Genomic DNA, 22,466 nt, shown 5'->3' with positions numbered 1-22,466 from the left:
TCCCCACCCCAATGCACCCCATTTCCCCCCAGGCACCCCCACCCCAATGCACCCCAGGTCTCCCCCGACACCCCCATTTCCCGCCCGCCGAGCCGCACCCGCCCGCTGCGCGCCGGGGGCGGGGCCTCACTCGGGGGCGGGGGCGGGGCCTCACCGGAAGGGGGTGGGGCGCCACGGGCGTTTCCGGGGCGGCCGGCGGGGCCTGCTCGGCCCGAGCTGCCGGCTGGGCTGCACTGGCAACGGGTACGGCACCGGCACGGGGGCCGCGCAGGGGGAGGGCCTGGCCGGCAGCGGCGGGGGGCCCTGAGGAGGCCTGAGGAGCGGGAAGGAGGCCCTGAGGGGCCCAGAGGGGCGGGAGGGGGCCCAGAGGAGGCCCTAAGGGGCGGGAGGGGTCTCTGAAGGGCAGGAGAGGGCCCTGGGGAGGCTCTGAGGGGCCCTGAGGAGGGGTCAGCGTGGGGTGTGAGGGAGCTGGGGGCCTGGCGAGGGAAGGGGCACAGGGGCTGGCAGGGGGCAGTGCCGGGGCTGGGCCTGTTTTCGGGGAGATGGCCCGTGGGTGGCCTCAGAGCTCAGACACCTGTGATCCCTAGGCAGCCTTGCTGGCCCCAGTCCCCCCACCCCCCCACCGAGCAGCAGTGTCCTGGCCTGCTCCTGTGCCTGACCGGGGCGGGGGGCGGTGAGTGTGTGTCTGTGTGTGTGCTGACCCCCATCTGCTGGAGAAGCAGGGTGAGCCCCTGCCTGTGGTGCTTGCAGGGTCTGGGTCGCAGACAGTGCCCCGCGGGGATGACTGCGGCCTCATCTCACCCACCTCTGGCTGGAGGTGCTGCTCGCCTCGCTCTGTGTCACTGTAGCTGAGCTCCTGAAGTGCCCACAGCAGCTGCTCCCATCAGCGAGCATTGCGGGGAGTTGAACTGAGGAGGGAACAAGGAACCCAGAAAAAGTTTTCAAGAGCTCACTGAGCAGAAGTTACAGAAGGCAGCAGGAGGAGAAGCCCAGTGTGCAGCTTTATCTCTCTTCCTGGAGGTAGCAAGCTGGCTACAGCCTCTCACCTCCACAGCCCATTGATGTGGCCACAAAAAGCTGCAGTTGAAGCCACCTGGGCCTGCCAGCAGCTGTGGGAGGTGAGCCTGTCCCTTCCCAGCTCTGGCTGAGGTGGAGCAGGGTGGCTGTGCACGTGTGAATGCAGCAGGTGGGGAAACAAGCCTCCGAGCCTGCTCCTGGAGAGGGGAGTGCGCCCCAAGGTCAGCCATGGAGAAAATGGCCAGGGTCACCACTGCCCTGGGGGGCAATGCCCTCACGGGCCGGACCATGTTCTGTCACCTGGATGCCCCTGCCAATGCCATCAGTGTGTGCCGCGATGCTGCCCAGGTGGTGGTGGCTGGCCGCAACATCTTCAAGATCTACTCCATCGAGGAGGACCAGTTTGTGGAGAAGCTGAACCTCCGTGTTGGCCGCAAACCCTCCTTGAACTTCAGCTGTGCGGACGTGGTGTGGCACCAGATGGACGAGAACCTGCTGGCCACCGCAGCCACCAACGGTGTGGTTGTCACCTGGAACCTGGGGAAGCCGTCCCGCAACAAGCAGGACCAGCTTTTCACCGAGCACAAACGCACTGTCAATAAGGTCTGCTTCCACCCCACTGAGGTCTACATGCTCCTTAGCGGCTCCCAGGATGGCTACATGAAATGTTTCGACCTGCGCAAGAAGGACTCTGTCAGCACCTTTTCTGGTACGAGCACAGGCTGTTGCTTTCCCCCTTACCCTGGTGAGAGACAGAGGTTGGGGGCTTTGCCCTTTCCCCATGCCCAGGAGGAGGGTTTGCTCAGGGCACAATGTCTGGAGCAGGCAGGGAGGGACCCGAGAGGTGTTTTGGTGCAATTTTTTTTTTTTTTTTTTTTTTTTTTTTTTTACTGCTCAGCAGTGGGCCAGGTCTGCACAGGAGATGGAGGGTGGCTGCATCACTCCCTGCTTCCCCTTCTCTCTGGGCTGGGGACCCCCATGGCTCTTCCAGTGGGGTTTTTAGCTTTGCTGGAGCTCTGTCCCACCAGATCTCAACTTCTGTCCCTGCTCAGGCCAGTCGGAGAGTGTGCGTGATGTCCAGTTCAGCATTCGGGACTACTTCACCTTTGCTGCCACCTTTGAGAACGGGAACGTGCAGCTGTGGGACATCCGCCGGCCGGACCGCTACGAGAGGATGTTCACGGCCCACAATGGGCCCGTGTTCTGCTGCGACTGGCACCCAGAAGACAGGTGTGTGTGGGGTCGGACCCTGCCAGCCACCTGGCCTCAGCAGAGGTGGGGCAGTCTCTAAAAACAGGTTTGGGACGTCTTTGGAGGGGATCAGGGTCTCTGATACCCTGGCCCCTTGTGTCAGGGGCTAGGCTGTTGCTGGAAGATGGGAGCAATTACTGCTTTGAGGGTCTGGGGGGTGTTTTGGTTTTGTTTTTTCCTCTGCTGTCCCTGGCAAGTGGAAACCAGGGGTAGGGGGAACTGGTCTGGCTGGGAGCCCTTCGGATGAGTGTGGCTCTAAAGATGCAGGGCCTTAAGTGGGGGTGGGAAGGAGGGGTGTTGCCCGACCTGGTTATGGAAGAGCAGAGGCGTTAGGGTAGCTGGCTCCCCTTGGCATGGACATGGTCACATCTGTGTTGTCACTGTTTCTGTGCTGGGGTGGAAAAGGAGAGGTGAACGGGCATGGATCCTGGCCCAAGTTGGCTTCTTACAGTCTTTCTCCATCCTCCTACCAGGGGCTGGCTGGCAACAGGCGGCCGGGATAAGATGGTGAAGGTGTGGGACATGAACACCACGCGGGCGAAGGAGATCTATTGCGTGCAGACCATCGCCTCAGTGGCCCGGGTGAAGTGGCGCCCAGAGTGCAAGCACCACATCGCCACCTGCTCCATGATGGTGGATCACAATATCTACGTCTGGGACGTGCGGCGTCCCTTCATCCCCTCTGCCATGTTCGAGGAGCACAAGGATGTCACCACGGGCATTGTGTGGCGTCACCTACACGATCCTTATTTCCTCCTGTCCGGCTCTAAGGACAGTACCCTCTACCAGCACATCTTCAAGGATGCCAGCCAGCCCATCGACCGGGCCAACCCAGAGGGGCTGTGCTACAGCCTCTATGGAGACCTGGCCTTTGCTGCCAAAGAGAGCCTCATCTCCTCCGACTCCAACCGCAAGCCCTACATCGGGGACCGGCGTCACCCCATCTTCTTCAAGCGTAAGCTGGACCCCACGGAGCAGTTCGAATACATCTCCTCCTCCAGCGCCCTCAGCGTCTTTGAGACGGACATGGAGAGCGGCAGCATGGACTGGTTTGTGCACACAGCCAAGCAGTATGCGCTGGCCGGCAGGCCTCTGGCCGAGCTCTGTGACCACAATGCCAAGGTGGCCAAGGGCTTGGACCGCAACCAGGTGAGACTTGGACTGGAGACTCTCAGCACAGACCTAGGCTGGTGCTGAGGTTGAAAGGTGCTGTCAGGATGAGGCCTGCCACCTGAGCTGGATGGCAGCTCTTTGGCTGGATGTGGCCTCTGGCTGTCCCCAGAAGGTGCACCTCTGCCTGGCACCAAACCCATAGCACTGTTGCCTACAACAAGCACAGATCATTGCCCAGAGAGCCTGCCCAGCTCTCTAGATCAGTCAATGATGGGAGTTTGCAGTCAGGCATGTGGCTGCATGGAGCCCAGTTTTTAGCCTGATGAGGTCTGACCACAGCTGTCTCACACACAGGTGGCTCAGACGTGGACGATGCTGCGAATCATCTATTCCAGCCTTGGCACTGTGTCATCCGCCAACCTCAACCACAGCATGGGGAAAGGCAGTGCCACTCTCCCGCTCATGAACAGGTAAGAGGTGTCAGAGCCGCAGTGAGCAACATGACACCTGAGCTGGCTCCATGAGTGGGAGAGTGGAGACAGCTCCTCGGCTGGGCTGGAGTCACAGGGTGGGAGCAGGGACAGCTCTCCTCCAGCCTCAGGCCACTGGTTTGCAGGCTGGCATCGTTTGGACACAGCCATTTTCCATGTGGCTGTGAGAAGCGAGTGGCCAGCCTGGCCTTGAGCTGGGCAGCCTTGTATGCTGTGTGCTTCCCTTCTTGAAACAAAGTTTGAAGCCATGGGGGGGTGTGGGGCACATACCGACTTTGCAGTTCTCTTAATGAGTGACTGTAACTGAGGGCTGGGGATGGTGAACCTCTTATCTTGCTGCTGATGTGGAGAGCTTGTCCTCTGCCTTTCAAAGGGAGAGGACAGCCTGGCTCTTCAAGCGGCTTGCTGGCTTGGAGAGCCCTATCTTGGGCTGATGAAGCAGGAAAACTTGTTTTTCCTATTCTCAATGACATATAAAAGTGAGGGGTGAGGACTCCAAATGAGCTGTCAGACCTTGCAGGGCTGGGTTCCCAGGGTGAATAAGAAATCCTCAAGGAACATCAAAGGAAACCCTCTCCTGGACCAAGCTCTGCATCCAGACAGGTTGCTGTCTGTCACTGACTTAAAAACCACAGGCAGCAAGCCGAAGAGCTCGGCTCTGCTTCAACCCCATTCCTTTCCTTTCTCAGTGAAACCTGAGAGCAGTGATACATAACAAACAGCAAGGCACCTTGTAGTGAGGTAGCTCCTGTTTACCTGCCTTTGAGGTGAAGGTAAATATTAAGAGATGGAGTCAAGAGCCTGCACTCAGCTCTGAAGTCCTTTAGGAAGACCTTTGTGGGCACCTTTGCGGTGCATGCACAGAGACACCAAGCTTGGAGAAAGGGCTGTGTTAACAATGGCACTGTAACTTTAAGTTAACAAAGTGGGGACAGCTGATTTCTGTACTCTGAGCAAAATCACCACATCTTGTGTTTCACCATTCAAATTGCAGCTGGACACTTATATTCAGGCTGTTTCCTGGCTAGAATGGAAGCTGTGACTATTGGTTTCTTTCTCAGCTTTAACCTGAAGGACATCCCCTCTGGGCTGGGCAGCGAGTCGAGACTGGACCGCAGCAAAGGAGAAAACCGCACAGAAAACATCCTCATGGATTCCTCCTCCACCTTGATCAACAACGAGGGTAATGTTTCTGGGGTGGGCACAGTCCCAGTCCTACAGCTCTTCCCTCCTCAGCTGTAGGTGGCCAGCTGCAGGCTCCAGGTAAAGCACACTGAGCCCCAGGGTGCAGGGCAGTTTACCTCCGTGACCCCTGCAGTGGTGGCTGTGAGTGCCAGGAATGTGACTGCGCTGGGGAGCTGAGCAGTCTGGCTGGGGCAGGATATGGGGGATTCAAATCCAACCTTGTGCCTGAGGTAGGATGAGCTGATTTCTCTCTCCTGGGGCACACAGACAACGAGGAGACGGAGGGCAGCGATGTCCCTGCAGACTACCTGCTGGGAGATGTGGAAGCAGATGAGGATGACTTGTATATGATGGACCATGAGAACCCACACGGTGAGTCCACAGCTGGTGCTGGGAGGTGTTGCCTGTCCCAGACCCGTAGCTGGATTTTCTCCTGGCCTTCCCTACTTGTTCCTGATCTCTCCTCACAGCTGAGGAGCAGGAATACAGCCTTCCCCAGGAAGCCTTTCCCCTGCGCCATGAAATTGTGGACAACCCATCGGCCTTGGACCACCTGCAAGACAAGGCTGACTCCCCTCACGTCAGCGGCAACGAGGCTGAGACAGTGTCGCTGACACCAGTGGAGTCCTTCTCCCTCATCTCCATCTCCCATTCGCTCTATGAGAACCGCCTGCCCACCGACTTCTTCAATCCTATCGTGCGGGACACGCTTCACTTCTATGCTGAGCAGGGAGATGTGCAGACGGCCGTGTCTGTCCTCATCGTACTGGGGGACCGCATCCGCAAGGAGATTGATGAGCAGACCCAGGTGGGCCCCGGGAAGCCCCTTCCTGGCTGTGTAGGAGCTGAACCCTCCCTTCAGGGCTGCTGCAGCAGCCCCATGAGATGCAGTAGGACACCTAGGTGGGACTCGGGGGTGGTGTATCCCAACGTGATGGGAGGGACCCAGCTGTTCTCTGGGCACCTCCCATCTCCAGCCCCTGCCAGGCTGCCTCTAACCCTGGGTGGGCAGCTCCAGGACCCTGGTACCCAGCTGGCTGCCCTACCACTAGTCCTGGCAGGGCCTCGCAGTGGTGTCTGCAGGGCCAGGGTGGGGAAGTGGCCTTGGGCTGTTGATTTGGGGAAGGATACCTCCTCCCCAGCCCCGAAGAGCACTTCCCCTCCTGCAGAGATCTTGCCTTTGGGATGCGGAGCTGGGATCTTGGGGGGCGGAGGGGGTGAGGTGGGGGGGTTGGGGAGTATGTCAAGGCTCAGCTGTCTGTGGCTATCCCCAGGAGCACTGGTACACGTCCTACATTGACCTGCTGCAGCGCTTCCAGCTCTGGAACATCTCCAATGAGGTGATCAAGCTGAGCACATGCCGTGCTATCAACTGCCTCAACCAGGCTTCCACCACCCTGCACATCAACTGCAGCAACTGCAAGCGGCCCATGAGCAACAGGGGCTGGATCTGTGACAGGTGAGTGCAACACTGCAGTCAGCGAGCAGGCAGGGGGGTAGGGGACCACACTCTGGTCACCGAGGGGAGTCCCAAAGGGGCTGCAGGAGCAGGAGGGTGCCATGGTTACCCCTCATTTCCCCCCACCCGAGGGCTCCCCCTGCCCATGCTCACCCTCTTCTTTCTGATGCAGGTGCCGGCAGTGTGCCAGCATGTGTGCTGTCTGTCACCACGTGGTGAAGGGGCTCTTTGTCTGGTGCCAGGGCTGCAGCCACGGTGGCCATCTCCAGCACATCATGAAGTGGCTGGAGACCAGCTCCCACTGCCCTGCTGGCTGTGGCCACCTCTGTGAGTACACCTGAGCCCCTTGCTAGGGGAGGGGGGGGAGAGGTGGGGCAGGCAGCAGTGGGCAGGGCCTCCTGCCTGATTACTGCTCTGCCCCCACCTCCCTCCCTGTATTTATTTTTGTGTAAATAGGGCCCTGCAAGTGACCCCCGCCCCCCATCTGCCTCTTTTGTACTGGATTAAAACAAAACATGAGCTGAACTGGGTCACGCCTCTTCTCTTTGATGAACCTGGCGGCAGCGGCCCACGGGTGATCTGCTCCGGCCCCGCTCCCCAGCCGAGGGTCCCTCCCCTGCAACATCCCGGCAGGCTCTGGGCACGACTTTTTAAGCCGCGGCCCCTTTAAGCCGCGGCCGTGCAGGGATCCGTAGCGGCGCGGCCAGCCAATGGCAGAGCCCCGCGTCAGCGCGGGCCGCGGTGCCTGTCGGGAAGCGTAGTCCGTCGGCGGCCCTGCTCCCCGATGGCGGCGGCGCGGCGGCTGCTGCTGCTTGTGCTGCCGCTGGCCTGGGCCCGGCCCGCGGGCGGCACCGACCCGTCGGGCGGCGGCTGGTAAGGGCGGGGGACGGGGACGTTGCCCCCGCTGCCCCCCGTTGCCTCCCGCTGCCCCCCGTTGCCTCCCGTTGCCCCCCGTTGCAGGCTGGCGGGCACGGTACCGGAGGAGCAGCGCTGCACCGTGGAGCGGGCCGACGCCTCCCTCACCTACTCCCTCTTCCTGCAGCGGTACGGGCCGCTGGGCACGGCCTCGGGCGGCCGCTGACCCCAGAGAGGGGCCGGGGGCGGGGGGGGCCGCGGACAGTCCCCGGTGCCCCGAGGCATTAGCGGGGAAGGTGGCTGGGCCGGCCCCCGTGGGACCCCGCTGCGCTGCTCTCCCCCAGGTTCGCCTTCTCCCGGCCGGTCATCCTGCGCGGGGTCACCGACAACTCAGTGAGTGCCGGGAGGGCACCTGGGGCACTCAGGGAGGCCGGGGCAGGGGACACACACCGGTGCCTGAGGAGCGGTGGCAGCAGCATCCCGGCCCCACTGTTGTCCCCCCACCCAGGCCTTCCGTGCCCTCTGCACCCGGGAGAAGCTTCTGGCGGCCTTTGGGGCCTGCCCGGTGCGGCTCAGCACCGCCAACACCTACTCCTACCGCAAAGGTGAGGGGCAGGGTGGGGGCAGCACCCCCGGCGCCCCCCCCATGGCAGGCAGCATCTGCCCAGGGGCTGCCGGCCTGGCCCCCAAGCTCTCCCTTGCCCACAGTGGACGTGCCCTTCCAGGAGTATGTGGAGCAGCTGCTGAAGCCGCAGGATCCGGCCAGGCTGGGCAGTGGTGGGTAGCACCATCCTGCTCTCCACAGCTGGCCACCCTTGCCCTCCTCACTGGCCTCAGCCTCCCCCTCTGTGTGCATCCCCCCCAGACACTCTCTACTTCTTCGGGGACAATAATTTCACTGAGTGGGGCCCCCTCTTCCAGCGGTACGTGCCCCCTCCCTTCCGCATCCCGGGCACCAGCCCTGCCTACAGCTTCGGGATCGCAGGTGGGTGCCTGCAGAGGTGGCGGTGGGGGCAGGGGGGGGTCTCTCCAACACTAACCCCAACGCTCTCCCACCATAGGCTCAGGATCTGGTGTTCCCTTTCACTGGCATGGTCCCGGTTTCTCTGAGGTGATCTTTGGGAGGAAGGTGAGAATTTGGGAGGGAGGGGGGAGAAAAAGACCCCAGTGGGCATTCCCGGAACATGCAGAAGCCCCCTGGGGCTCAGCCCGAGGGGCTGGAGGGGAAATGGAGGGGGGGGGGGGGGGGGAGTGCCCTCCTCCCTGGTATCTTCCAGCGCTGGTTTCTGTATCCACCGGATAAAACACCCCACTTCCACCCCAACGAGACAACGCTGGCCTGGCTTCACCACACATACCCCGTGCTGCTGCCGTCGGAGCGGCCACTGGAGTGCACCCTCCGCCCCGGGGAGGTGAGTCCTGCATCACCCCGGGTCCCTGCTCCCCTCAGGAGGGGGGAGGGGACACCCCCAGTCAGCACCCCCAGCTCTCTCCCAGCAGGTCCTGTACTTCCCTGACCGCTGGTGGCACGCCACACTCAACCTGGACACCAGCGTCTTCATCTCCACGTTCCTGGGGTAGAGCTGGGAAGGATGAGGACATGTCACCACCATCCCAGCTGCAGTGAGAGCAACAGCAGCTGCCCACTCAATTACTGGTGTTGGGACCAAGTGCCTGAAGTTCTGGTTTTTACTGGTCTTTCCTCTTCCCCTTGGATTAAAGTTGTTGTTCTGCTGTAGTGCTTCGAGTATTGCTACATCCCCGCCCGCCCTTGGGGACTGGCACTGGTTCCCAAGCCAGGACAGCGCCTGCTGGTGCAGAGATTGTTGCCCTGAACCACTCCAGCTCTTTTCTCCATATTTATTGCTGAATTTTTTTTTATTTATTTTTTTTTTAATTGACATTGGCAAACTTCCAGAGGGTGCTCAAAAGCCAGGCAGGCTGTCAGCTGACTGAAAAGCTGGAGTCTCAGTCAGATGCAATTTGTTGGTTGGTTTTGTTGTTTTGTTTTTTTTTTTTTTAAAGGGATTTCATTAAAAGGAAGAACTTTAATCCAGGCAGCTGGTCACAGGGGAACATTGGTCTCCCACCCTGGCAAGTGCCTATTTACAGGGAAGAGGAGGACCTGACCCTGGCCAGGCAGGAGGTGGTGGGAGGAGGAAACAACTATGTACACAGGGAGGGGACTGGGGCAGACCAGCACCAGGCGCTCATCCCGACAAGCTCCTCCCTGGAGCAGGACACAATCTTTGGGGATTGTCAGCTGCCATAGACAAGGGGGACCCTGCTCTCTGGGTGATTAATATGTTGGTGAGACCTTCCAGTCCACTTTGATGAGCCAGTCTCCTCCAACCCCCCAGGGCAGGTCTTCCTCCAAGTGCCATGGTCAGCAAGGAGCTGGTGGAGAGGGAAGCCTTTGTGCCCACCCAGCCACTGCGGCTCCTCAGGAAGGGGAGATGGGGACGTGCCCTCACCCAGCGCTTTCGCTGGATCTCTGGGCACCTGGAGCAGAGGGGGAGCAGCTGGAGAGCAAGTAAGGCATGGTGCCAGCCCAGCGAGAGCTGTCTGTGCCGCTGTGGCTGGGGGAACCTGGGCAGGCCAGCGCTGCCCCCTCAGCCCCTCAGTAATCCTCCACCCAGCCATTCTCCGAGATGAACGCATCTATCACCTCCTTCATGGCGAGGTTGGGGATCAGCTGATCCTGGGTCAAAGGACTCCGCGTCACTGGATCGAAATGACCCACGCGCTGTAAGGGAGGAGACAGCCACCAACTGGTTACTCCATGTGCCCAGCCTCAGCCCCGGGGCACAGGTGCCCGTGAGGCCAGTGCAGTCCTGGCCTGTGTGCCGGCATCCAGCCCAGCAGCCAGGCATCCTGTGCCTGCTGGGGGCAAGGCAAGAAGGGGGTGGAGGGAGAGCCCCTTCTGAAGGTACCTCCCAGCAGGCTGGGAGCAGGTCAAAGCACAAGGTCCCTGCCAACAGCCGCCTCTGCTTCAGGCAGGGCCCGGCAGCGCCTGCCACCTTCCTGCCTGCCCCCACACCTCCGCAGGGCGATGCCTGGGCAGGTAACTGGAACCAAGCCCACGGAGGCATTTGAGCCCTTAGTTGGGCAGGCAGCTGCCTTCATGCCCAGGCAGGGCAGGCAGGAGGGGCAGAGGAGGACTGCGGGCAAGGTCCTGGGAAGTCGCCACTGTCCCCAGCCCAGCAGTACCTGGAGATGTTCCTCGATGTCCTTCCTGTCATAAGTGATCCCGCTGGGTGTGATGCAGGGCTCTCTCATCAGCTCGAAACTGATCTTCCCGCACAGGTAGTCAGGGATATCCCGCTTCTGGCTCGAGAGAAGCAGAGCTGGGTCAGGAGGGGTTGGGTGAGCCCAGCATTAAAAGAAGGGGGCTAGGAGATGGTGCCGCATCAGAGGGGGAAGCAGGGAAGATGGCAGAGGTGGTAGCACAGACTAAAGCAGGTTTACAGCAAACAGCTCTGGAAAGGGAGAGATGGGAGCATGGGCCAGGGCACACTCACCTTCCTCTTCTCGTCCACTTGAGAGAAGAGCTCATCCATGTCTGCCAGGTACTTGTCCTGAAAGAGAGGGCCTTAGGACGAGGAGACCCTGGTGTACAGGGGCTATGTGCTCTCAGGGAGAGAGCCCTGAAGCCTCCCACCCCCTCTGCTTTCACAGCCCCCAGCCAGCGCTCGCCCAGCACCAGGGTGAAACGCAGGAGTGATCCAGCTTAAAAATAACCTGCCTTTGTGGGGCTATTTTTATCTCGGGATTAGGCCCCTGCGCCAGGCCAGCACCCAGACCCACATGTGGCCAAGAGCTGCTCGTGTTGCACAGCCCTCAGAGAACAACAGGTAGGGCAGCTGAGGGAGCGCAAACAGGTGTCACTGCTGCCAGGCTGCCCTGGGCTGGGACAAGAGGTGACAGAGCAGGGGCAGCTGTCACGGGGGGACACGAAAGCCCTGCAACAGCAGCTCGAGCCACAAAATGAAGGCTGAGAAGCTGTGCCCTGCCCCAGGGTTTTCTGGCTTTCACTTGCACAGCTGCAGCCCTGCAGCTGCCTCTGCCATGGCAGAGCATGGGGATGAGGATGGGATGAGGAAGCCCCAGCTCGTATCCCAGCCTCCGTGAGCCTCCCTGGCCCCCCTGCTCACGTGCTTGGCCTCGATGCTGGCCAGCTGAACTCGGCTCCGGCTCTCATCTGCATTTTCTTCCTGCTGCATCTTCTGGCACTCGGCCAGCTCCCTAGGACAGAGTGGGGGAGATCAGAAGTGATGGGGGGATGCTATCGCTCCCTTCCCTGCTGCTGCCCCACTGCAGGGCTCTGCGTGCGCACAGAGCTGTGACAGCTTTGTGGCACTAAAAAAGCCTTTACAGGTGCCGCTGCTGCCCCCTGCCACATTTACCTCTCTTTCTCTGCCATGATCAGCTTGGTCAGGTAGGAGTGCAGTTCGTTCTCCTGGTTGATCCGCTTCTCCTCGATGCTGTTCCAGCGTTTCTTCTTGGCGATGCGCAGTGCGCTGGGGATATCGTCTCCAAAATTCAGCCGTTGTTCCTTGGCGAGATTGTAGGCTGGGGAGAGAAAGGGCACCTCAGAGCCAGCACTGGCTTCCCTCTCGCCATCCCTGGGCCCTTTCCCAGTGGGCAGGCAGGTGCAGGGGGGAATGCTGGCACCGTGCCCGCTCACCTCGCTGCAGGTTAGCAATAGCCTCATCGTAGTTCTCCATCTCCATCTGGCACTGGCCCAGGAAGAAGTGAGCCTTCACCGACTGGCCATCCAGCTCCAGGGCTCGCTTGCAATCTGCCAGCGCCTTGTCGTGCTGCTGCATCTTCAGGTAGCAGAGGGCTCGGTTGGTGTAGTAGACGGCCACCAAGGGGTTGCGGTTCTGCAAGGCAAGACCCATGTTATGGCCAGTGACAGCAACTGCCGGCAGGAGCGAGATGCGGTGACAACAGGGTGACAACTGGATGACTCGGTGAGCTGGCTGCGCAATGCTGTCACCTTGGTGAGAGCCAGGAGTGCCAGCTTGGGCTTGCACCCCACCAGGAGCTGCCGGGATGGATGGGGGACAAGCTGGGGCCAGTCCCCATGGGACAGCCTGTCCCCCAAGGAGGGGGGGAACAACAGCCCCCCAGCACCATTCCCTGGGACCAGGGTGGGTCTGCCCTTCCAAGTGCTGCCTAGGGATGTGGTGGAGCTGGGGGGGGGGGGGGGGGGGGGAGGGCAGGCCCAGGCTGGGGGTGGACACAGAAGTGTCCAGCTTGGAGCCTGGAGGGGGTGGGACACATACAGGCCTGGCTGTGTGCAAGCCCAGGGAGGGTACCAGGGCCAGGGCAGGCTTGGGGGCAGTAGCCCAGGCCAAGGGGGGGGCGGGGGCAGGCCGAGGGAGGGGATCCAGGCCCGAGGGGGTGATCTAGGCCGAGGGCAGGTCCTGTCCCGGGGGGGTGGCCAGGCTGGGGCCAGAGGTGGGTGGCCAGGCCCGGGTGTGGGGCAGCGGCCAGACCCAGGGGATCCCATCCCCGGGGTGCCCGGGCCAGGCCCGAGGGGGTTCCCGGGCCAGGGCGGGTAATGTCGGGAGGGTGCCCGGGCCCGGCGGGGGGTCCCACGCCGGGATGTCAAAGCCAGGCCCGGGAAGGTGTACGGGCCAGGGGGGTCCCGTCCCGGGGGTGCCCAGGCCAGGCCCGGGGGGGGTTGGGGGTCCCGGCCCAGGGTGCCCAGGCCGGGCCGGGGTGGGGCTGGGACTCACGATGGCGCGGCCGTAGCAGGCGGCGGCCTCGGGGTACTTGCGGCCGCCGAAGAGCCGGTTCCCCTGCTCCTTGTGCTCCTGCGCGCTGTGGCTCTTCTCGGGGCTACCGGCCCCCGCGCTCCCCGCGCCCGGCCCCGCCGCCCCGGGCCCCCCCGTGCCGCCCTCCCGCTCCTCCTTCCCCTTCATGGCGCCGCCCGGTTCCGCCCGGCCCGGCCCGGCCCGGCCAGCTGGGGCCGGCGGCTCCGCTGCTCCGGCCGCGCACTGCGACAGGCGCCGCTTCCGGGGCCGGGCCGAGCGGGGGGCGGGGCAGGGGCGGGGCCGAGGCGGGGGCGCGGTTTGTGGGGCTGGATGGGGGGTGGGGGCGGAGCCCCGGGGGGCCTGGAAGGGGGAGTGCGGTGGGGGCGGGATGGGGGGGTGCGGGGTCCTGGGGGTGCGGAGTGCGGAGGGGGCGGGGACTGGGGGGGCGGGGTCCGAGGGGGGCTGGGGGGGCGGGGTGCGGAGGGGGGGGACTGGATGGAGGGTGCGGGGTTCGGGGTTGGGGGCTGGGGTGGGAGTGCAGGGGGGGGGATAGATGGGGGTCGGGGTCCGGGGGCGGGGGGGGCGGGTCTGGGTAGGGAGCTGCGGGGTGGGAATGCAGGGGGGTGTGGGTGTGCAGAGGCATGTGGGGTTTGTTGGGGGGGCTGCAGGGAGGGGGCTGGATGGGGGGTGTAGGGGAGTGGGAGGGCTGTACCGGGGGGCGCAGGGGGGTGTTTGGGTGCGTGGGGCAGGGGTGAGTGCGCTGGAGCATGTGGGTCTGGATGGGGGGGGCGCAGGGGGGTGTCCCAGTGCGCAGCCCGTGCTGCAGCCCCCTGCCCCCAGCCCCGCGGGGCCGAGCCGGTTCACGCGTCCCAGAGTTTTCCGCTCCAGTAAGTGCTGGAGCCCCCCCGACCCCCCCCCCGGGGCAGACGGCCCCGGCGCCTGCCCTGAATCACAGCAGCGGGGATGGGGAGGGGGGGACACCCCTAAAATCCCCCGCCCAGAGACACAGGCCCTGGCAGTGTGCAAAATATTTATTTATACTCCAAAAAGGTCTGAGGGGGGGGTGGGAGGGGGGGGGTCGGAGCGGGGCCCCCCCGTGCCCCCATCCCGGGGCGAGCCCCCTGCGGGGGGAGGGCAGCAAAGCGGGGGGCCGGGGCGCGGGGGGGGGCTCAGCTGGCACCTGCCTGCGGGGCTCCCCAGGGCTCCTTCGCCTTTTCTCTCTCTTTTATTTATATTTATTTTGGCGTAGAAAAATAAATCGCTCCTATTTTGGCACCAGTCCTTCATGTGAAAGTGCAGGTCCTGGGGGGCAACGAGTCGGCCCCCATCCTGGAAAAGGGGGGTACAGGAGCAAGCAGGGGGTGTCCCCCCCGCACTGGGCTCCTTCCCGGGGGGCACATCCTGAGCCCTGCGGGCACCCCAGGGGGGGTTCACGATGCCAGGGCAGGGCTGAAGCATCCTGGGGGGGGGGGTCACAGCGGGGCGGGGGGCTGCTAGGGTGTAGAGAGGGGGGACACACAGCCCATGGGGGGGCGGCGCGCTCGCTAGCACCGAGGGGGCAGGCGGGCAGGGGGGTGACCTGTCCCCATGTCACGCGCGGGGACCCCCCCTCCACCGGGCTTGGCCAGCGTTAGAAAACAAAAATAAATAAATTAAATAAATACAGGGGTTGATGGGGTGGGGTGGGGGGTGTTATGGCGGCGGGGGGATCTGTGCCCCCAGCAGGTCGTAGGCAAAGATGTTCCAGAAGACGGCGAAGAGGAGGAAGGTGCCGTAGGAGAGGAGCAGCACCCACCAGCCACACTGGTCCTGCAGGCTCTCCTCGTAGCTGCGCAGGATGGTCAGCCCCATGCTGATGCCCACGATGGCCCCGGCCAGGTGGGCCATGAAGCTGGGCTGGGGGCCCGAGGCCGGCAGCGGGGGCGAGAAGCGGAGCCAGACGGCACGACCCACCTCCGAGCTCACTGTAAGACAGGGCCGGGAGGTGCTGAGCCCCCCCCCCCACCACAGCCCCACTCCCTGGGTACCCCCGGGGTGGGGGGCACGGCCGGGTACTCACTGCACACCAGCGCCAGCACCATCCGCAGCAGCTTGTAGGGGCAGCGCATCCCGGCCCAGTTCTGTGGGCAGACGGACGGGTGGATGGAGAGAAGGACAGATGATGGCCCAGTACGGGTGATGCCCCCAGCACCAGGGAGGGGGCTGCCACAGAGGCCCCCACTGTGCCCCAGAGGAGCTGCGCCCTGGCCCCACAGAGTCCCCCGAGGTGTCCTCCCTGCCCCCTGATGCCACCCCATGGCATGCCCCCCACTGCCACCCCATGCTGCCCACCCTACCATGGCACCCACCCCATGCCACCCCATGGCACCCCCCACCCAATGTCACACCACGCTGCCCAGCCTACAATGCCACACCACCGCACCCCCCACACAATGTCACACCACGCTGCCCACCCTACAATGCCACCCCACGGTGCCCACCCCACAGCACCTCCCACCCAATGTCACACCATGCTACCCGCCCTACAATGCCACCCTATGGCACCTCCCACCCAATGTCACAGCATGCCACCCACTCTCCCACGCCCCAAGGCCCCCACGTCCCGGCACTGACCATGACAACGTTGGCAAGGTGTGCCGAGCAGAGTGCGTAGACGCCCCCCGAGCCCCCAACCAGGGGGGCCCGCATGTCAGTGATGGAGACAGTGAGGGAGCCTGTGGGCACGGGCAGGGCTCAGTGCAGGGCCTTGCCCCCCCATCGCATTAATTAATTACTGTCTACATTAATTAGTTACGGGCTGCATTGCCCCCAGCCCTCCAGGGCAAGTGATGCTGGCAGTGCCAGGTGGTACCCAGTGGTCAAGAGTGGGTGGCGAGCGAGGCTTCGCATCCCCCTCAGACTCGGGGTGCATCTCCCCATGCCCTCCCCGGAGCTGGTGGTAGGGATGGATGGGGACATCCCCTGCGCCAGGCAAGCACCCACCTGCCAGGACACCGGCCAGGTAGAGGAAGCTGATGCGCAAGATGCCGTGCACCATCTCCAGGGGCACCCCGATCATCAGCTGCAGGAGGGCGTTGAACCCCAGCTGCTCCAGCCTGCCCAGGCACAGGAGGGGACACGCGGTGGCTCAGCCCGCGCAGCCCCCAATTTCCCCCCCCGGCAGGGACCTACCCCACGTGCATGAACATGTAGGTGAGGAAGCGCCAGGCACGCGCCCGGTGCCCAGGGTGGTAGACCAGGGGGCTCTTCATGTACTCGGGGTGGTAGGTCTGCAGCACCCACTTGTTCAGCCGGGCCCCGTAGCAGAGGAACACGATGATCTGCACCAAACCCCACGGCTGTCACCCCCAGCACTGCTGGCACCCAGCACCATCCCTCGGTCCTGGGGCAGGCTCACCTGGCCCCCTCCGCCCTGGGTCTGAGCCTCCCATGGTCACTAGGACATCACCACTGGGGCCACCCGTCCCATCTGCCCTGGGTTTGACCCTCCCCCATAGGCACTGGCACATCACCACTGGGATCACTGGGATCACCCATCTCCTCTGCCTCAGGTCTGAGACCACCACAGCCACTGGCACATCACAACCGGGGTCACCCATCCCTGCATCCCCAGATCTGAGCCCCCCTGCGGGCACCAGGACATCACACGCAGGGTCACCCAACCTGTCCCCACAAGGTCTGAGCCCCCCCGAGGGCAGAGGGGCGCTTCAGCCAGGATCAGCCTGGGACCGGCCGGCCATGTGCCCGTGTCCCGTACCTGGGTGAGGGTGACAGCTGCCATGAAGACAGGGGGTGGACACGTGCGGTGCTGGTAGAAGTACCAGCGCCGGTCCATCTCGCAGGGCAGGATCTCATAGGCCACGTAGCGAACGAAGCGCTTGTAGAAGCCCAGGCCGGTCTCGTCCAGCAGCACGTCGCGGGGCAGGGCTCGCTGCCCGTTGGCAATGGCACGTTTGAAGCTGCTCGAGCGCTTGCTGCTGATCTGCAGAGAGAGGCCGTGCCCGCGGGGTCCGCAGGGGCAGCTCAGGCCGCTGGGCTTGTGGCCATCCCCTGCCCATCACCACCACCCCGTGCCACAGCCCGGTGGGACAGGCTGGACAAGCCACCCCAAGGCTGTGCCATCATCCCATGCCAGGGGAGCCCCCGGGGACCACCAGTGTCTGCCCCCCTCCCCATGGGCACAAGGTGGTGCCCAGTGCCCCGCCCCCCCCCCTGGATGACACCCGGCTGCTCGCCCCTGTCCCTGCAGCCCCCCAGCACTGACCAGGTCTACCAGCTCCTGATAGCAGACCTGCCCCTCGTCGTTGCCCTGTGCCAGGGCCACCAGCATGTCCAGCTTGGCGGGGTCCAGGGGCAGCTCATGGCTGTGCACGAGGCTGGCGAACGTCTCCACCCCGATGAAACCGGTATTTTCGGGGTCGAGCTGTGGGGCACAGCACGGGCCATTACCGGGATGCTGGAGCTGCAGCTCCCTGACCAGCCAGGGAGACCATCTGGTGCCCCTCACCCTGGCCTCAAGCCTGGTGGTATCATGTGCCGCCCTGTGACACCAGCCCCTGCCTCTGCAAGGGAGGCTACAACCCAGACCCACCCTGTACCCCGGACTGTGTGGGTGCCCTGTGCCGTGTGGGTGCCCCATGCTGTGTGGGTGCCCCGTGCCACGCCGGTGTCCCAGTCCCCCTGTGGCGCAGCCAACACTCTCCCACTCAGTTATTTCTCGCCGCCAGCAGCCTGCCAGCCAGGAAACCACAAAGCTAAACACACGCGCAGCCCTGGCACCAGCCTCCTCCTCCTCCTCCCGCTCCTTCTGCACGCCCTCGCTGCCGGGTGCTGGGCTCCACTGTGTGGGGCACCCTGTGCCGGGGTACCCTGCGCCATCCCTAGGGCTCCCAACGGTGACTGGGCACCCTGAGTCCTCCAGGCACCGCACACCACTGGGCACCCAGCACCATGAGGCACCCTATATGGCCCCACTCGTGGAGACAAGCCCAGGGTGGCACAAGGAGGATATAGAGAGGGAGAGGGCATCGATGGCCAGAGCACAGCTCCAGCTGTGCCAAGGGTAGCTGGGACACTGCACCCTGCAAATAGTGTTGGGTTTGCTCCTTCCTTCTGCAGGGGATGAAATTCAGGAGAGGAAACTCATCCCCATGGGACGGGCAGGAGAGGGAGTGCAGGGAGCATGGGACTGTACCCCCACCCCAGCATGTATCCCATCATCCCAGCAGGAAACAGCCAAAGCCCCTTTCCCAAGGTGGGTCTGGCTGCCCCGATCCTCTACCTGAGGCAGGCATGGGTGCAGGATGGGATGCAGGATGGGATGCCGGGTGGGGAGCAGGATGCGATGCAGGGTGGGGAGCAGGATGGGATGCCAGGCGTGCAGAGCAGGGTGGGATGCAGGGTCCAGGGAGCAGGCAGTGCTTGCATCCTCTGAGCAGCCCCATGCCCCACACACACCACCCCACAGGTGCCACATGTGTGTGCCATGCCAGGACCTGGCATACGCCACCCCACGTGCTGGCACACGCTGAGCTCACTGGCCCCCAGAGAACCGCGGCAGCAGCCAGGAAGCCCCCCTCTGCTTTCAGGGTGCATCTCCCCTTACTGCAACCCCACTCCCCCTACAGTCCCCCAGAGAGCCCGATCCCCATCATCCCAGCCCCTGGGCCCTGCTGGGCTCTCCCAAGTCCTGCTCTCTCCCCAGGAAGATGCTGCTCATCCCCGAATGGCTTGGAGGCACATGGAGCCCCTGTGCCAAGGGTGGGGTGACACAGGGGACAGCATCACAGCTCCTGGGCTGGGGTGGCTGGGGGACTCAGCCAAGGTCATGGAACCAGCCAGAGGCAAGGGGGGACCATTAATAATCCCAACCCTCAATAAATTCCCCGCTCACCCCCAGGGAGAGCCACCAGCTCGGCTCAGGGTGGGTGGGGATGGAGGGACCAGGCGGCTGAGCACAAGGGGAGCTGCTCGGGGCTGAGCATCAGGCAGGGATAGGGCTGGGGTGCAGCGCCTGTTAATGCATCGGGGCCTGATCCTGCCAGCGGAGCGGAGCCCAGTGCTACACAGCATTAACATTCTATGGCCTGATCCTGCAATCAGGTCACGGGGTTGGATGCAGCCCCCCACGAAGGCATGTGAGTCCCAGCCTCGCTGGGGTGGCCGAACCTCACGGCAGTCCTGGGGCCTGGGAGCCCCATCCTGCACCCAGCACTGGGGTTCGGCTGACCAGCACCCCTCGCCCTTGAGGGTGCACCCGGCAGGATCCGGCCCGGGGCAGGTGGCGCGAGCAGTGCTGGGGTCGAGGAGGAGGCCACAAGTGAGCTGAGTTGCGTGGTCTCAGCGGCGCCAGGAGGGTCCGGGGCAGTGACGGGGGGCACCGAGGGATGCTCCGCAGGGGGCGGCGGGCCGGGGGTCGCCCTGGGCGAGCAGCGCTGCCCCGTGCCCGCCAGCCCGGCGAGCAGCCGCTGCCCGCTGCGCGGCAGCCGTGCCCGGTGCATGCGAGCATCCCCCCCCGCAGCGCTGCCCGGCGCACGGCGGCGCCCCGCGAGCGGAGCGCGGTGCCCGGCCGCCCCCCGAGAGCGCTGCCCGGTGCCCGGCGGCCCCCCCCCGCTCTCACCTGCTCCTGGATGAGCTGCAGCAGGGAGCTCCTGTCCATGCACCCGGCGGGCGGCGGGCTCCGCCGCTCCCCCGCGCCCGGGGCCGGCGAGCCGGGCAGGGGAGCGGCGCGGGCGGCGGGGGCGGCGGGGGGGGCGGCTCGCCCCGCCAGCCCCGCGTTGCGGCGGGCCCGGGAGCGAGCTGCGAGCGGCGGCGCCGGGAGCCGCCGATGGCAGCGGGGCGGCGGCGGCGGCGGGGGCGGGAGCGGAGCCGAGCGGAGCCGCCCCCGCCGCAGCGCACGGCGCAGCGCCCCCCCCACCCCCACCCCCGGCGCCGCGCGGGGAACCGGGACCCGCTCCGCCCCGCCCCGCCGGCAGCCCCGGCCCCGCGCCCCACACACAGCACGGGCAGGGAGCCGGCACCGGGCACTCGCAGCCTGGGATGCTGCCTACCCGCATCGCTGCACGTGTACCCACATCCTACAGCCCCCTGCATCCCTGCACGGGTACCCTCATCCCTGTGTGGGGTACCTGCATCCCTGTATAGCTCCGTGCATCCCTGCACAGGTACCCACATACCTGTATGGGTACCTGCATCCCTGCACGTGTACCCTCGTCCCTGCACGGGTACCCTCATCCCTGTGTGGGGTACCTGCATCCCTGTATAGCTCCGTGCATCCCTGCACAGGTACCCACATACCTGTATGGGTACCTGCATCCCTGCACGTGTACCCTCGTCCCTGTATGGGTACCTGCATCCCTGCGTGGGTACCTGCATTCCTGTATGGGTACCTGCATCCCTGTACAGCTCCATGCATCCCTGCACGGGTACCCACATCCCTGTATGGGTACCTGCATCCCTGTAAAGCTCCGTGCATCCCTGCACATGTACCCTCATCCCTGTATGGGTACCTGCATCCCTGTACAGCCCCCTGCATCCCTGCACGGGTACCCACATCCCTGTATGGGTACCTGCATCCCTGTAAAGCTCCGTGCATCCCTGCACATGTACCCTCATCCCTGTATGGGTACCTGCATCCCTGTACAGCCCCCTGCATCCCTGCACGGGTACCCACATCCCTGTATGGGTACCTGCATCCCTGTAAAGCTCCGTGCATCCCTGCACATGTACCCTCATCCCTGTATGGGTACCTGCATCCCTGTACAGCCCCCTGCATCCCTGCACGGGTACCCACATCCCTGTATGGGTACCTGCATCCCTGCACAGGTACCCATATCCTACAGCTTCCTGCATCTCTGCATGGGTACCTGCATCCTGTATGGGTACCTGCATCCTTGTGCAGGTAGCTGCATCCCAGTACAGCTCCCTGCATCCCAGTGTGAGTATCCATATCCCAGTACAGGTACCCACATGCTGGTAGGTACTTGCCTCCCAGTGCAACACCTGCGTCCTTGTACATGCTTCTGCATCACAGTACAGCACCTGCATCCTGCTACAGGAATCTGTGTCCTGGTGCTGTAACTGCATCCTGGTATGGCACCCGCATCCCAGTATAGCACCTGCATCCCAGTATTAGTACCAGCATCCTAGTATGGGTACCAGCATGCCAGCACTAGGCACCTGCTGAGTCTGGCACAGGTGACTGCAGGCTGTACCTCCTTCCTGACCCTGCACGCACAGCCCAGCACAGGTTGGGGTGCAGCCCCACAGCTCCCCCACCCCGGCACGGGGCTCATGGTGCCTCCAGCGCTGGCACCTGCCCAGCACAGAGCACGCAGAGCAGCTTGGCACTGGGCACACTTCACATGATGTGCACAGCAGCACCCAGGCCAAGCCTGCTGCCCCAGGATCCCTGGGTGCCCTGTCCCCCAGGGCAGCATGTCCCCAGGACCCAGCCCTGGCACCGTCCCCGCTCCCCTGGGCTGCAGATCAGCCCCACTGCGAGTGCTGGGGGAGCTCTGGACTCCACAGCCCTGCTGCGGCGTGGGGCAGAGGTGCTGGCAGGCAGCGGGCAGGGCTGCGCATGCTGGTGATGCCACATAGATGCTGGCTGGCGCGGGGCAGGCAGAGGTGCCAGGCAGCGGGGCAATGCCTGGGCCCCTCGGGGACTGTGTATGGCCATGGGTGAGCTCCCACAGCCCTGCCACGCGTGTCCCCTGCCCTGGCACGACATGTGCCACCGGCACTATTAATACACACCACAGCAAGTGGGGCTGCTGCTCCCGCAGGGCCCAGCCTGGTTTGGACTCACCGGGGAGCACCGTGTGTCCCATCCACCTTGGCGTCACCGCAGCGGTACTGGCCACGCTCCCTCCCCATCCCTGCCCCAGCACCCCTGGATGCTCTGGTTTGCCATAGTCAGAGGGGTCTCCTCTCCCACCCCAGCAGCCTGGAGGGACCCCAGCACACGGGGAAGCAGCCTGGCCCCCTCCAGCCTCAAAGAAGCCCTGGAGAGGTGCAGGGAAAAGCCTTTTCCCCAGCTGCACCCACATTCCCCGTGCCCAGCACCCGCGGCAGAGCCTGCAGAGACAGAAATAGCTGAAGGGAAAAGCTGCCACGGGGAAACGGGAACAGGCAGGGGAGGTGGCACAGCCCCGGGAGCCGCAGGCCTGCGGGAGGAAGGCAGCTGTGGGGAAGTGGGGAGCCCCTAACCCCACACAGGGCCACCAACTGGGACATTCTGCCACGGTGACTCAGGGACCCACCACCTCCTTCTTCCCTGCCTGTCCCCACCAGCTGGCACCTGTTGCGGAGTTATCCATGTCCCCAGGC

The 22,466-nt window shown here is 64.1% G+C and overlaps 4 protein-coding genes across 9 annotated transcripts; 2 read left to right on the top strand and 2 right to left on the bottom strand.

Annotated features, from left to right (window-relative positions):
* The first annotated feature begins 160 nt into the window (after window positions 1–160).
* WDR24 (WD repeat domain 24) lies at window positions 161–7,041 on the top strand. 2 transcript variants are annotated; one of them, XM_056337803.1, is made up of 11 exons: window positions 161–243; window positions 751–1,726; window positions 2,070–2,247; window positions 2,742–3,417; window positions 3,736–3,851; window positions 4,934–5,055; window positions 5,325–5,429; window positions 5,528–5,865; window positions 6,332–6,516; window positions 6,689–6,843; window positions 6,973–7,041. In XM_056337803.1, exons 2-11 carry the CDS (start codon window positions 1,246–1,248, stop codon window positions 6,984–6,986), a joined length of 2,370 nt encoding a protein of 789 aa, XP_056193778.1. In that variant the 5' UTR covers window positions 161–243; window positions 751–1,245; the 3' UTR covers window positions 6,987–7,041. The 2 variants fall into 2 exon arrangements, with proteins under 2 accessions (XP_056193778.1, XP_056193777.1); XM_056337802.1 differs by having other exon boundaries at window positions 6,689–7,041.
* A 128-nt stretch (window positions 7,042–7,169) lies between these two features.
* Window positions 7,170–9,109, top strand: JMJD8 (jumonji domain containing 8). 4 transcript variants are annotated; one of them, XM_056337844.1, is made up of 9 exons: window positions 7,170–7,389; window positions 7,477–7,560; window positions 7,716–7,764; window positions 7,880–7,976; window positions 8,080–8,148; window positions 8,237–8,356; window positions 8,433–8,500; window positions 8,649–8,783; window positions 8,872–9,109. In XM_056337844.1, the coding sequence occupies exons 1-9, from the start codon at window positions 7,301–7,303 to the stop codon at window positions 8,950–8,952; spliced, it is 792 nt and encodes a 263-aa protein (XP_056193819.1). In that variant the 5' UTR covers window positions 7,170–7,300; the 3' UTR covers window positions 8,953–9,109. The 4 variants fall into 4 exon arrangements, with proteins under 4 accessions (XP_056193819.1, XP_056193818.1, XP_056193817.1 ...); XM_056337843.1 differs by having other exon boundaries at window positions 8,869–9,109; XM_056337842.1 differs by having other exon boundaries at window positions 8,849–9,109.
* Window positions 9,110–9,370: 261 nt separating this feature from the next.
* On the bottom strand, window positions 9,371–13,395 carry STUB1 (STIP1 homology and U-box containing protein 1). The gene is made up of 7 exons (XM_056337841.1): window positions 13,119–13,395; window positions 12,059–12,257; window positions 11,778–11,943; window positions 11,526–11,616; window positions 10,893–10,949; window positions 10,582–10,698; window positions 9,371–10,117 (listed from the first exon to the last, which is right to left on the bottom strand). The coding sequence occupies exons 1-7, from the start codon at window positions 13,302–13,304 to the stop codon at window positions 9,992–9,994; spliced, it is 942 nt and encodes a 313-aa protein (XP_056193816.1). The 5' UTR covers window positions 13,305–13,395; the 3' UTR covers window positions 9,371–9,991.
* Window positions 13,396–14,162: 767 nt separating this feature from the next.
* Window positions 14,163–19,993, bottom strand: RHBDL1 (rhomboid like 1). Of its 2 annotated transcripts, none has more exons than XM_056337833.1 (8): window positions 19,756–19,993; window positions 17,401–17,559; window positions 16,894–17,118; window positions 16,308–16,456; window positions 16,119–16,231; window positions 15,750–15,850; window positions 15,196–15,256; window positions 14,163–15,100 (listed from the first exon to the last, which is right to left on the bottom strand). In XM_056337833.1, exons 1-8 carry the CDS (start codon window positions 19,792–19,794, stop codon window positions 14,829–14,831), a joined length of 1,119 nt encoding a protein of 372 aa, XP_056193808.1. In that variant the 5' UTR covers window positions 19,795–19,993; the 3' UTR covers window positions 14,163–14,828. The 2 variants fall into 2 exon arrangements, with proteins under 2 accessions (XP_056193808.1, XP_056193809.1); XM_056337834.1 differs by having other exon boundaries at window positions 17,428–17,559.
* Between the last annotated feature and the right edge of the window lie 2,473 nt (window positions 19,994–22,466).

This window comes from Falco biarmicus, chromosome 4 (assembly GCF_023638135.1).
Source record: "Falco biarmicus isolate bFalBia1 chromosome 4, bFalBia1.pri, whole genome shotgun sequence".
NCBI lineage: Eukaryota > Metazoa > Chordata > Aves > Falconiformes > Falconidae > Falco > Falco biarmicus.
This window is presented reverse-complemented; position numbering and strand designations above follow the sequence as displayed.